Genomic DNA, 12,727 nt, shown 5'->3' with positions numbered 1-12,727 from the left:
AGCTGATAGGAAAAAGATAAACTCGAAATACAAAGACTGAGATTGAGATGGTGCATTACAAGTTGTTCTGTTGTCGCGCCCTAGGTCTAATGCTTGGAATCGATGGTGGAGTGTGATCTATAAGGGCAGAAGCGTTGAGACCTGCTGGCGGCTTCTGAGGGGAGAAGGCAAGAAGCAGTGGCGAGAACAGAGAGGATAAAACATGGGGTATAAAGGAGCGTGATGCTTTTGGCTCACGTGAGGCGTATACGTGGTTGTACAACGAGTGATAGAATCAAACCGGAAGAGAAAACGCCGTGAAGATAAGTTGACAGCAGAGATCGCACGGCGTGAGGCGAGAGTGTCGAGATCACCGTATTTTGGTGCTTAATGATCGGCAATGTCTTCGTCCATGCCGGGGTAGATGATATCTGCCACGTAGACGGCCTGAACGTGTTTGAACAGGACGAAGAACCACATGGTGATGACAGCGATGGTAAGACCGTTCCCAACATAGAGCACCGTCTCATCTTTGAGGGAGTTGCCGATGGAAATGGTAGCGATGACGAAACCGGTGTTAGGGAAGACCATAGCCCACCATCCGAGATGGAAGTAAACAGCCCAAGAGTTGATGACCTGAAAATGTTGTCAGTAATTGATAGGAATGTGGTGTTGTAGCAAACTTACAGCGATAAGAGTGACCATGAAGAACCACATAGCCAATACCCAAAGGAAAAGCGCGACAATTAGAGCCAGAGTCCTGAGTAGCTTGGCATCGACGAGGCCGTCTCCCTGCAAATCGAAGTCGTCAGGGAGAGCGTTGGCCATACCAATCAAAGCTAAGCAGGTGAAAGAAGGCGGACCGACAGCGATGAACATGGCTCCTCGATGCTCACGATCGGGGTACCCGACCTGCATAAGACGGCCAATGTAATGCGCGTACATGAGAATAGCTACCGTGAATCCAAGACCCTGGCATCCAAGTCCTGCAACCAGAATCGGCATTCTGGCAGACACAGGCTGTGAAGCGGCAATCGTCGACGCGATCGTACCCGAAAGCATGATAGGGAAGATAGGTAGAAGCCACGAAGGCATGAAGCTGGTGAGCTTGTATGTATGGCAGCAAAAGAGGAACGAGTATTGAAAGCTAGCCAGACAGAAAGCGAAGAAAGTGTAGGCCCAAAATGCAACCGCCATTGTGGTGACTGCCCAAGCTCGATTTGGATGATCCGCTTCGTAAGCTTCTATGACGTATTTTTGAGTACCGGTGATGATCGTAGCGATGGAAAGAAAGAATGGTCCGAGGAAGAGGCCTTCACGTTCGTGGGTGATAGAGGCTTTGAAGGATCCAGCATACTTGGTGAAACGAAGGACCATAGTCATTGTTACAGCAGTAAACAGCATGAGGTTGAGGATGTAGAAAACGGCACCGATAGTGATAAGACCAGGGAAAGAATGGGGCTGGATAGCGATGAGCGTACCAAGACCACCCGTGGCCATGGTCAGGGTATAGTTCGCCCATGTGTAGTGCCTGATTCGCTCTCCAAAGGTAAGATATGGCTGATTAGGATCCTTCCTGCCAGGAATCTTAGTGTGCTTGTCCCATCCGGAGTGGCCATCGTCGTGCTTGTGTTTCTCCAGATCGATCTCGTCCATTGGTGGCGGAGACTGGAGAGCTGGGTCTCTGAAGGGGTTCTCTGGCTGTTGTGGCCTTTCCTTCGTATCGATACGGTATCCATTGGCGTCGACTGGGCCGGGGAAGTAGCCTGCGTCAGAAGCGTACATTGGCGCTGGAGTTTGCGTTGCTGGCGTGTTGTTCGCCCATGTGTTGGTGCGAGTGGTCTCACCAGACTGGAATGGGAACTGACTCTGTTGAGGTGCGACAGGTTGAGGCTGGTACTGGTTCGATTGTAGCTGCTGCTGTTGCTGCTCCAGTGGCTGTTGCTGCTGCTGAGGGTTGGACAAGCGGGAGTAGTTGTTTACATCCCGGCTTGACTGAGGCGAGTGCTGAGATTGACGAGGTCCAGAAGGCAGTCCATACTGGCCTTGCTGCTGGGGAGTCTGCATACGAGGACCCGAGGGTAGGCCATACTGGCTCAGTTGCTGTGGTTGAGGTGTATATTGGGGTTGTTGTTGCTGGTCGGAAGCGAGAGGGAATCGTCCATTCTCGAAATTAGGGCTGAAGTTATCCTTTGTGCCAAAGGACAAACCTTCTGGTTGGTAGCGAGTATCCATTGTGAAGTGAGAGAATAGGTGGCCTGCACCGTAAGAAGACTAAAAGATGGACGTGACGGCAGATAAAGGAAATAAACCGAAAGAAACTATGACCACAAAACGCGCAATAGGGACAAGTATTGACCTGCACAGGGCAATTTGATAGAAACCCAAGAGGCGATGCTCGGGATTACACCAGTGTATTAACACGCGCCGAGCGGGATCAACATGGGGCTGTCTCTTTACTATCGGTCCTGTTTCGAACGGCGTGCCAGCCTAGCGCCAAAGGCCTCTGGTAGCTAGTCAGAGCGGCTCCTAGGAGCAATGGTGGGATCTCAGAGTGCTTGGCGAGGACGAAGTGTTGCGTATGTCCTCCTGGTATCCACATCAAAGCGTCGAATAAGCTCCGGGCTGCAGCCAACGCACGTGCTGCTAGATAACGACCTGAGGTCGTCTTCGCTTCATCTAGTCCCAGGAATGGAAATTCCACCTTGGCAGTGCACGATGCGCCAAGACGTTTGACCTAGCTTCCGTCGCTTAGCACATTCAAGACGAATGCTTATCGCATTCTTTGATCTGCACCGTGGCTATGTTGCTTGCGTACCTCGTGGATAACTTAATGTATGCCGGTCGATTCTCGTCTGTTAACTCCACTCAGTCTCGATATGGCGGTTTCCACGTCGTATGAGTATACGGGGGTGCCCTTTCTTACACCATGTCTGTCATATGGAAACATTTTACAACTCATATCTCTAGGGTCTAGAGCAGACCTGACGCATCGCTTCAAGAGCAACAGGACCGAATCGCTCTGACACGGCATCGGCTTCGCGCCGCGGAGCAGGGTGAGTCCCTTGGACTTCAGAGAACCCCTTGTCGGCTGGCTGGCGGTCTCCAATTTGGATCACCATGAGATGGTGCGGTCCGGGATCCTCCGAATTGGCCAGGGTATCTCCTAAGCGCGGAACGTGGGCAACGAGAAAATAAGATGCGGCTCGAGCTGTTGAGCGGCGGTGATTCGTGGTCCAAAAAGGGGCGTCGAAACGGATGACGAAACGCTTAAAGCGGAGCCCGTTGCGTCGGCTTTGATGCCAAGCATCCCGCGCAAGACGCACCAAAACCAGGGGCCACCGTTTCGCAGCCCGAAGAAGCCACAACCGCATACTAGAACATAGATAAGGTTGAGGGAAGTTTGACACCGGCGGCACTTGATGCTTGTGGGCGCTCGGACTCTGTCGGGCCAAGTTTTCGCGACAAAATCTCGAAGTCGTCTCAACAATGCCAGAAACCTCGCCCAAGATCCACTCTGGTGTTTGACTCTGCTTCGGCCAAGGCTAAGCCTTAGGCAAAAAGCCTATCTTAACCCATCGACTTCTCAAAAAAGCGCCGGGCCCCCACGTGCGTTCGAGAAGCCTGCCTATAGAGTTGATGCTGCCACGCAAGGTGAGCGCGTACAAGCTTGGAGGTTGCTTGGAGAGAGAGGATGCTCATTGTCCACTTCGATGTAAACCTTCAAAGTTTATCATCGCCATGGCTCCGTCGCAGGTGGATAACATACACTGCTTCGCGTACGGTGGGTCTGTGATGAAGAGGTGCTTTCTGGGCGTGGGCGGTGCATTCTCAACGCCTTCTCAAATTCGTGCCACCAATCGGACCGTGATCCAGTGTTCGAGGCAGTGCTGTCGATGCGTCGATGACGCGCAGAGCCCAACGTTGATGCAAATTGTGAATGATCAGAGGCAAGGGATGTAAAGATGGTCAACGGGGCAAGAGCTGCCGGATGATGATGATCTGCACCTGGGCATGAGGCTGAACGCTAAAAAGCGGGCTGCGCCGTGCACTTGCCAAGAAAAGTCTTTGGGCACTTTTTCACATGTCAACATTGCTCCTACCACATCATGCACCCCGTTGCTCGCGGGCGAACAGGACGGCGCGTCGCGGAGCACTGCGGAAGAGACAAGAGTTCGCCAAGCTGATATGTGTGTAGCGTCCTTGGTCGTACATAAATTGCGCTCATCATGTCCTCGCAATGCTCTGATGTTGCATTGTTGGACGGCTTCAATTGCTGGTTACTTTTCAGATATACAGGTGTGCTGCAGACGCGTAGTACCGTACAGTCAAGCGTCTGTGTATGTGAATGACTTTGGCATGTGTTCTCATCTAATTAATGCCGCTGAAGTCTCGTATCCGCTGTGATCCCACGTAATCCTGCCCAGAAAACGCCCGAGAACACCCGGCTTACTATTAGAAAATCCTTCCTTCCTTCAGCATTGCCCACAGTGATAGATCTTCATCTTGGCTCAGATCGATCGCGCATCGCTATCCTTTCTTACGTTCGGCGAACCTTGTTGCCTCTCCCTCCTGAGAGTCCAGCAAGATCCACATTGCGGCCTCAGCTCACACACGAAACAACCATAAATGAAAGTGAGAATGGCTCATGTAGAGATCAATATATGGCTATTACTCGTACCATGCCTTCCTGGTCAGCTCTAAAGTAGCGATTGATGGCAGTATGTCAAGAATGCATCTAGACTGTGTCGTTGTCCCGAACCTTCTACATCTTGCTAGCTTCCCTGAGCACCTCTCGGGTCAGTACTTCGCCTTTCTTTCTCACCTCGCTAAGTCTGCCCATCTTCAGCAGCCTTCCTATCATCTCCTCGTCTCCGTGATGGCTGTTGTGCTCGAACTCCGGCTCTTCGCCATATGCTACTCTGGCTGCATCGACTAGTATCCTAGCTGTCATACCAAAGACTCTAAACGTCGTGAGGGTATCGATGGCGCTAGGTTCCGGCCTCGGGTCATCTCCATCGGGTGACTTTTGTTGCAATGAGGGCTCTGGTGGGGATTGTGGAGAGGATCGCGAGGGATTGCGTAGCAAAGATGGAGATGGAGGAGGCCGTGGCATGTAGAAGTTGTGCATTCGCCAGCGTGATTCGTGCCAGTCTGTCCAAGAACCTCGATACCACTTTTCAGGCCTACCGTCTTTCTGAACTGGGGGTGGACCTTCACCGTCCCACTCCTTGCGCAAGAAATTATGGAACGGCGCTGTGAAAACAGCAGCAACTTCTCTGGGATCGAGTCGCGGCATAAGCTTCTCTTCAACAGAAAGGCCGCTCGCGTCGGAGGAAGCAGATACGTGGGTAGGGCGCAAGAAGGCAACGCAGGGCCGCACCCCAAGTTCAGTCTTGGCCAGATTTGCGGGAAGTTCGCAGAGGTGTTCGACGGTAAAACCCCGAAGTTTGTCGTCGTTCATAGGAAGACCGATTTCTTCGTCAGCCTCGCGACGCGCGACGTCCCATGGAGATTCGTCGATCGTGTCAGCTTTGCCTGAACTGTGTAAGTAGGCAAGTCTGATGTCATCCCCCGCATGACTTCTGAGCAAGTACCTCCAGGCAGCGCAGCTTGTCCTGCGTAGTTGCGCAACTGCACACTTCGCATCGTAAGGACTACCTTGAGCTCGCCATGACGGTCCGGAAAGAGCAATATGAGGACGGCGGCGCGTCTGGTAAGAGGGCAATCATACCATTGCGTTGACGGAGGCGTATATGTGCGGAGGCGGTCCAGTGCGCGCTGTCAGAGTAATTAGCAGATGGCAGACGAAAGGGCTATGACGTGATGAAAGGAGCGGAAGCCTCCAACGCCGAAGGCACAGACGTACAACAGATCTTTGCGAAAGCGCCATGTTCGCAATGGCTTTGCTTTGGGCGAGCCATGCTGTCGGTCTCATGAGGTTGCGCCTGTGTCGGAGCCGGGGCGGAAGCATGAGACTCGGTGGGGTTTATGGGCCGAGGTTATCGATAGGCATTGGCATGCAGGAACCTCGTGGCAGCCCCCAGAGCCTTCCGCACCCTAAATAGATACCGTGCGGAGACACAGCGTGCTCGACGTCAATGGTCGACAGATAGTGGTTGTAGTCCAATCACGCAGGCATCGCAGCAGAAGAGTATGTCAAGTAACTTGCATGCAATTGAATCGCATCTCTATATGACAGGAAACTCCCGATCGTTATCATCGACATGCGTGGCATCGGAACAGTGCTACAAATCCCACCGCGTAAGCATGCGTTGACGACGTGCAGCAGATCCTCGAGGACATAGGAAAATAGCATGAAATTGCAGAAAAAGACCCATCCGTCAGCTAAGCATCGTGTGTCTATCATATGCAGACATTCTTTTAGGGAAATCATTTCGCACATGAGAGACCAACGCCAAGATGCCGCGATGTATAGACGATCACTCGTCCTACCTCGAACCACTTTTGAACCGGACCAAACAGAGAGAACACCTGACCGTGCAGGTGTACTCGTATTAGAAGATCACCGCCTCTATCCAATGCACCACCGAAGCGTTAGTGGGCAGAGCGAGGCGGCGACAAGAAGATAGCAGTACACAACTTCTTAGATGAGGTCTGTCGGCAAGGTTAGCAATCAAGCTTGGACTTGTAGGAATCGATTGGCACTTACCAGCCACGTTCATGGGCATCTCCTCGATCTGTGTGCTGTAGAACTGTTCGATTTCGCGCATCATGCGGACATCGTCAGCGGTGACGAAGTTGATGGCAACACCCTTACGTCCGAAACGTCCACCACGACCGATGCGGTGGATGTAGTTCTCGCGGTTGGCGGGCAAGTCGTAGTTGATGACAAGGGAAACCTGCTGGACATCGATACCACGGGCGAGAAGGTCAGTGGCGATGAGGACACGGGAAGATCCGGAACGGAACTCCTTCATGATGACATCACGCTGTGCCTGGTCCATGTCACCGTGCATGGCCGAGACAGTGAAGTCACGGGCAGTGAGCTTGTCGGTGAGCCAGTCGACCTTCCTGCGGGTGTTGCAGAAGATGACGGCTTGGGTGATGGTGACAGTCTCGTACAAGTCGGAGAGAGTGTCGAGCTTCCAGTCCTCCTTCTCAACAGCAATGTAGAACTGCTTGATACCTTCGAGGGTAAGCTCGTCCTTCTTGACAAGGATACGGACGGGGTCGCGCATGAACTTGGTGGTGACCTCGAGGACGTCCTGGGGCATGGTAGCGGACAGAAGGACGACCTGGGTGCTCTGGGGCAGAAGCTGGAAGATGTCGTAGATCTGCTCGGTGAAACCACGAGACAACATCTCGTCGGCCTCGTCGAGGACGAACATCTTCATGTGGTCGGTCTTGAGGACGCGACGCTGGATCATGTCGTGGACACGGCCAGGAGTGCCGACAACGACCTGGGGACCGTCCTGGAGGGCCTTCATGTCGTCCCGGACGCTGGTGCCGCCAATGCAGGCGTGGCACTGGACGTCCATGAAGTCACCGATGGCGACGACGACCTTCTGGATCTGCTGAGCGAGCTCACGGGTGGGGGCGAGGATAAGCGCCTGGCAGGCCTTGACGTTGGAGTCGATCTTTTGGAGGGTCGAGATGGAGAAGGTAGCCGTCTTACCGGTACCGGACTGGGCCTGCGCAATGACATCGTTGCCTGTGGTCTGTCAGTTTTGTTTCTTCCGCTGTGTTGGTGGTGTAGTGGGGGTCGTGTGTGTGTGTATGGGCAAACTCACCCTTGATGACGGGCATGATGGCACGCTGCTGGATAGCAGAGGGGCGCTCAAAACCGTAGGCGTAGACTCCACGGAGGAGCTCGGCCTTCAAGTTCATGTTGTCGAAGGAGTCGGTGATCTCGTCGTAGTTGGACTCGATCTGGCCTGCGCGTGGGTTAGCCTGGGCTCGCAGCATATTTCGCAACTGAGGCTATCATGGCCGTCGCTGTCGCACTGCGGGGGCGCGCATGTTGCAACAGCGGCGGAGCAGCACTCGGACAGGAACTCACCCTCGGGCACATCCTCAAGACCTTTGTCAGCCATGATTGCGACTCGGTGGAGTGACTACTGGTACTGGACCGTAGTCGAAGTGTTGCTCGTGGCGGGGTTAAAGCGGAGGATCCTCTGGATACCGCCGCGTGTGTGGAAACTTGTGTTGTAAAAACTAGATACCAGATCCTCTACAAGAGAATCGAACGGGTATCTAGGGTAGTGTGTAGTATTTGTTGTGTGGTTGATTTGGTGGTGGAGGGAGCGAGAAGGTGGGCGCTTTTTGGCTTAAGAGGTCGGCCACAAAAAATCTCAGCAGTCGGCTAGTGCTAAAAGCACGCTAGTTCAAAACCGCCCACGGGCTCCCACCTTCAGCTTCGCCTTCACTTCCACTGGTTCGTTACAGTGTCAGCCTATGACTCCTCTCTTCCGTTTCCAGGGTTTGCCTCTTGATTCACTCGCAGCCTTGAAAACGCCCGCGCTGAGCAAACACTAACCTTGGTCCCCGTCTGTTTGTGAAATGGCGCCCGGCATCCTGGAGCACCCTGGCATTACCACTGTCGAATCACGCCCGTCGAAGAGAATAAAGACTTCGGTGGCGACCGAGACCCAAGTCGACGATGAGGATGTGGCGGCGGCAATCGCAGTGCCCTCGCATCCCCTGGGCATTAAGCCGGCCGGAAATGCTTTGACAGCGTCCGAAAATATCAAATCAAGATGCGGCTTGTTCGCTAGTCTCCCAGATGAACTTTTGAGCCATGTCCTCGAGTCATTCGAGGCTGACGTTTTGATACGTCTGGGGAGTACGTGCCGGGCTCTGTATGCCTTCACTCGACTGGACGAATTATGGCGGGCCTTATTCGTAAGGTGAGTTCAATGGTTGATATACGCAACATCTCACATTGTCCATCTTTCCCGTTCTTCTATGGTTCACAGTCATGACCCATATCTCTTGTCATCTCCCAGTCATATGTCAAATCATACGGTGCATGCGAAGGACGTTGTTCCTTGTAAGCTTTCTAGACGAGATATGACTCTGCCGGCACGCCTGATTATGCATCAACGGCTGTGTTCGCAAGACAACATGCGCTCGCGAGATCAGCTGAGCCGCTGAATCTCGCTCTATTGAAATCAGATCCGGGCGTATTGCTCAACTCGGTTCTATATCGTATCATGGTACATATGCGATAATGAGACGTACGCTAGGATTGGCATGTGCTGGCAAGATGGTACTGTTTTCTCAGCAATTTTCTACCAGACCTGTCTCCTCCGTTTACTTTGTATCAAACAAAATCGGGCAAAGTGCAACGTTTCTACAAGCAAATGCTAATCATCAAACAGCTCCCCAGCTGAAGACTTTGAATGGCGTGGAACATGGCGAGCAACCTATCTCAAAATACCTAGAGAGAACGTTACTTCTATTTCATGCACCAATCTGTTTTCGGACACACTTTACCGGCCATTTCAATGCGCACACACAACACTGAACACATATGCGCTCAACATCCCAAAACACAATGAGATAGCTCGACTCTCAGACCTGACTTATGAAGAGTATGCTGAGACATGGGTCGACAGACCCTTCGTGCTCACTACACCCGTCAAGCAATGGCCTGTATATGGTTCCTGGACACCTGAATACCTTCTCGAGAGATTTCCAGTTACGAAGTTTCGTGCGGAAGCAGTAGACTGGCCCATGAAGAAGTACATGTCTTATATGCACGACAACGCCGACGAGTCACCTTTGTATCTTTTCGACCGTGCATTTGCCGAGAAGACCGGCATAGACATCACAGCAGCACCACATTCCAAAGAGGCGGCATACTGGAGCCCGACGTGCTTTGGCGACGACCTTTTTAGTGTCCTCGGCGAGCATCGTCCCGACTGCCGATGGATGATTATGGGTCCTAAGCGCAGCGGTTCTACATTCCACAAAGACCCCAACGCTACTTCAGCTTGGAATGCCGTCTTAACTGGCAGCAAGTACTGGCTGATGTTCCCCGCTGGCCCAGGTATCGAACCTCCACCAGGTGTCATCGTCAGTGACGATCAGTCTGAGATCACTTCTCCGCTCAGCATTGCGGAATACATGCTCACATTTCATGAACTCGCACGCCAAACACCTGGCTGCAAAGAAGGAATCTGCTACGCCGGTGAAGTCCTACACGTACCGTCCGGCTGGTTCCACCTTGTCCTCAACCTCGAAGATAGCCTCGCGCTCACGCAAAACTTTGTGCCACGAAAGAAATTACCCGACGTCCTGGGCTTCTTGCGCGATCAGAGGGGCGAAGTTAGTGGGTTCAAAGTGGATGTTTGCGATCGTGCTTATGAGCTTTTCGTAGAGAGACTGCAGGAGCAGCATCCTGACTTGCTGGAGGAAGGCCTCGCGGAGCTAGAAAAGAAAGGCAAAAAAAGTAGAGGCAAGTGGGAGCAATTGACCAAGGGAGATGAGGAGGAGCCTGTAGGAGGTTTTAGCTTTGGATTTGGAGGGGATGACGACGACGCTGATATCCCGTGAGTCTGGTACCGTTCGGACAAGTTATTGCTTGACATGATACATATACAAGGCGTGCTATCATTACGCAAACGCAGGTGACACATTGGCAAAGTGTTTTCCGTACAATGCTGATTTTGTAAGCTATGCTTTTCCGTGGGTATCATCTAATCATAAGGTCATAATCATAAGCACAATATCGTATCTCATCCTCCCCATTTTACACCAGCTCATTTTGCGTGGTTGATAATCTCGGCGTACATATCTTCAGGTATCTTGCCGGCGAAGCTCATAGCCACACCTACGATCTTCTGAGCATTTAGGCCGGGCAGGTTACGTAGAATAGTGTTGGGACTATTGATGTGTCAGTGACGTTACAAAAGAGCGCGAAGAGTAAGCTCACCTTGGACTGTTCAAGATGTCACCGCGAATGAGAACCAACTGAGCCACAATGCACAGGATGTTCAGATGCGGTCCGTACGCGAAGAGGAAGTCCCAAAGCTGCAGGACCTCAGGTAGTGGCGGTGTGCATGCGCACATAGTAAGCACGGATGCGAAAGCATAAATCTTGGCTTCCATGTGGTGTGCCATGAGATGACCGTACAGCTTAGGATCGACAACCTCTAGCACTCTGTCTACAAGCGCGAGACCTTTGTGCACACCTTCCATGGACCCCCTCACATAACCTGGGCACTCGTACGTGATGAGTCGCTCAAAGCCCGTGAAAGCCTCGACTTCACTCCTTGCCGCGTACAGGAATGGACCACAAAGCACATTCATTCCCTGCACGTATCCAATTTGCTCGGCGTCGTTTGTAGTAGACGCTTCTGTACGGGTGCCTGCAGTAAGGGAAGGGCGCGACATCATCGAGGTATCTGGACTACCGCCGAACTCGGATAACGTGGGTGGGGACTGCCAGCCATTGACGCGTGCCTCGTGTGCATCGTTCAGTCTCCACGCGACCGCGTTGAGCACACGCGTGATGCTGTTCTGGGTGACGCGTCTTCGGAAGAGAGGATCGCCTTGGAAGGTACGGAAGGTATCGTTTTGGATTTTGGCGTGCGCTGGAGAAGCGCCTTGACGGACAAGGTCAAGATATACGTCGGTCTTGAGAGGAGGCGCGTTGAGCAGTATGAGCCATATGTAGATGCGTAGCTCCGACTGAGTCAATGCGAGGTCAGCATTGAGAACCATTGAGCAGTTCTAGAGTGCGCCCATGCGCAATGTAATCGCATGGGGTATTGTGGAGAACGTACCATGCCCTCGCTGTTGGCGGGTATACCTTTTGTCAAGATTGTGTATCGCAATTCCTGAAGGCCCTCCTCTGGACTACTCGCAGAGGCTCCTTTCAGGAGCAACATGTCCAAGTTCGTCATTTGGTGTAGTTGTTCAAGAAACACGGGATTCGTGAGCGATGGGATTCAAATTGGTGTCTCCCCGGGGTCGAACTCTCCGCGTTACGGTGTGCCCTGGCGCCTTGGCACTTCGATGCGTCTCCGGCCCCACTCCATTCGTGGACATCCATTCCACTATTATTCAACCTTCCAGTACTTACGGCGTACAAATGCTACAGAAACTCCGTTAAGTTCGTGGACAGGAGAGGTGTCCGAATCGATTATTATGTTTGTTGGTATCACTTTCGTGTCTACATAGGTATTCTAGCCTATGTCTGGTCTACAGACGTATTCTTGGAACTATCGCTGGGACTCTGATTCGAATGCCCTCAAGAAGTTGACACGGCCGTACAGTTGGCAACGTTCTAGCTCGAGGCGTATTGAGTCAACCTCCATACCATTCCGCCGAAGCTGCTGCTCCTCCGTAGCGATGTTCTTCTGGATATCCTCAGAATGTTTTGTGGTGATTTCTACTTCGTACGTGTGTTTGTACGAGATAATGGATAGGTTTGAGGTATCGGTCATTCTCCGACTTCTGAATCCTGTTGTCAAAGAGTCGAAAATGCGCAGAAAGTGGTCAGGTTACCCACCAAGACAAATGAATCAGCTATAGGAGGTTTGTCAAGTCATGCTAAGGTACCAACTCTGTCAGTAGAGACCACCACAGGAAGGACTGCATGAACAGGTGACTTTAACATCGCAAAACTTGACTTGGCGAGTATCTATGCCTACTGAATGTTTCAGGCGGTTGCTACTCTTGCCTTCCAGGGAAAACAAGACGGGTCAATTCTGCAAGGGGCCCATGGTGAGCATTTAGCATGAAATTCAGCATAGTCGGGTGGGGCTAGTTATCCGAA

General features: G+C 52.3%; 4 protein-coding genes across 4 annotated transcripts; 1 reads left to right on the top strand and 3 right to left on the bottom strand.

The window, feature by feature from the left end:
- Positions 1-366: 366 nt before the first annotated feature.
- GT037_006805 (malic acid transport protein) lies at positions 367-2,214 on the bottom strand (the record flags this gene model as incomplete). The annotated part of the gene is made up of 2 exons (XM_038931852.1): positions 367-615; positions 667-2,214. The coding sequence occupies 2 exons, from the start codon at positions 2,212-2,214 to the stop codon at positions 367-369; spliced, it is 1,797 nt and encodes a 598-aa protein (XP_038785324.1).
- Positions 2,215-4,744: 2,530 nt separating this feature from the next.
- GT037_006804 (atp-dependent rna helicase eif4a) lies at positions 4,745-8,036 on the bottom strand (the record flags this gene model as incomplete). Its single annotated transcript, XM_038931851.1, has 6 exons — positions 4,745-5,517; positions 5,577-5,760; positions 5,849-5,927; positions 6,649-7,654; positions 7,734-7,877; positions 8,003-8,036. The coding sequence occupies 6 exons, from the start codon at positions 8,034-8,036 to the stop codon at positions 4,745-4,747; spliced, it is 2,220 nt and encodes a 739-aa protein (XP_038785323.1).
- Positions 8,037-8,502: 466 nt separating this feature from the next.
- Positions 8,503-10,500, top strand: GT037_006803 (uncharacterized protein; the record flags this gene model as incomplete). Its single annotated transcript, XM_038931850.1, has 2 exons — positions 8,503-8,849; positions 9,324-10,500. 2 exons carry the CDS (start codon positions 8,503-8,505, stop codon positions 10,498-10,500), a joined length of 1,524 nt encoding a protein of 507 aa, XP_038785322.1.
- Positions 10,501-10,706: 206 nt separating this feature from the next.
- Positions 10,707-11,852, bottom strand: GT037_006802 (cell division control protein 16; the record flags this gene model as incomplete). Its single annotated transcript, XM_038931849.1, has 3 exons — positions 10,707-10,830; positions 10,880-11,637; positions 11,733-11,852. 3 exons carry the CDS (start codon positions 11,850-11,852, stop codon positions 10,707-10,709), a joined length of 1,002 nt encoding a protein of 333 aa, XP_038785321.1.
- Positions 11,853-12,727: the final 875 nt, after the last annotated feature.

This window comes from Alternaria burnsii (assembly GCF_013036055.1).
Source record: "Alternaria burnsii strain CBS107.38 chromosome Unknown 731, whole genome shotgun sequence".
Lineage (NCBI taxonomy): Eukaryota > Fungi > Ascomycota > Dothideomycetes > Pleosporales > Pleosporaceae > Alternaria > Alternaria burnsii.
The sequence above is the reverse complement of the archived record's forward strand: the minus strand, read 5'-3'. Positions and strand labels throughout refer to the sequence as shown.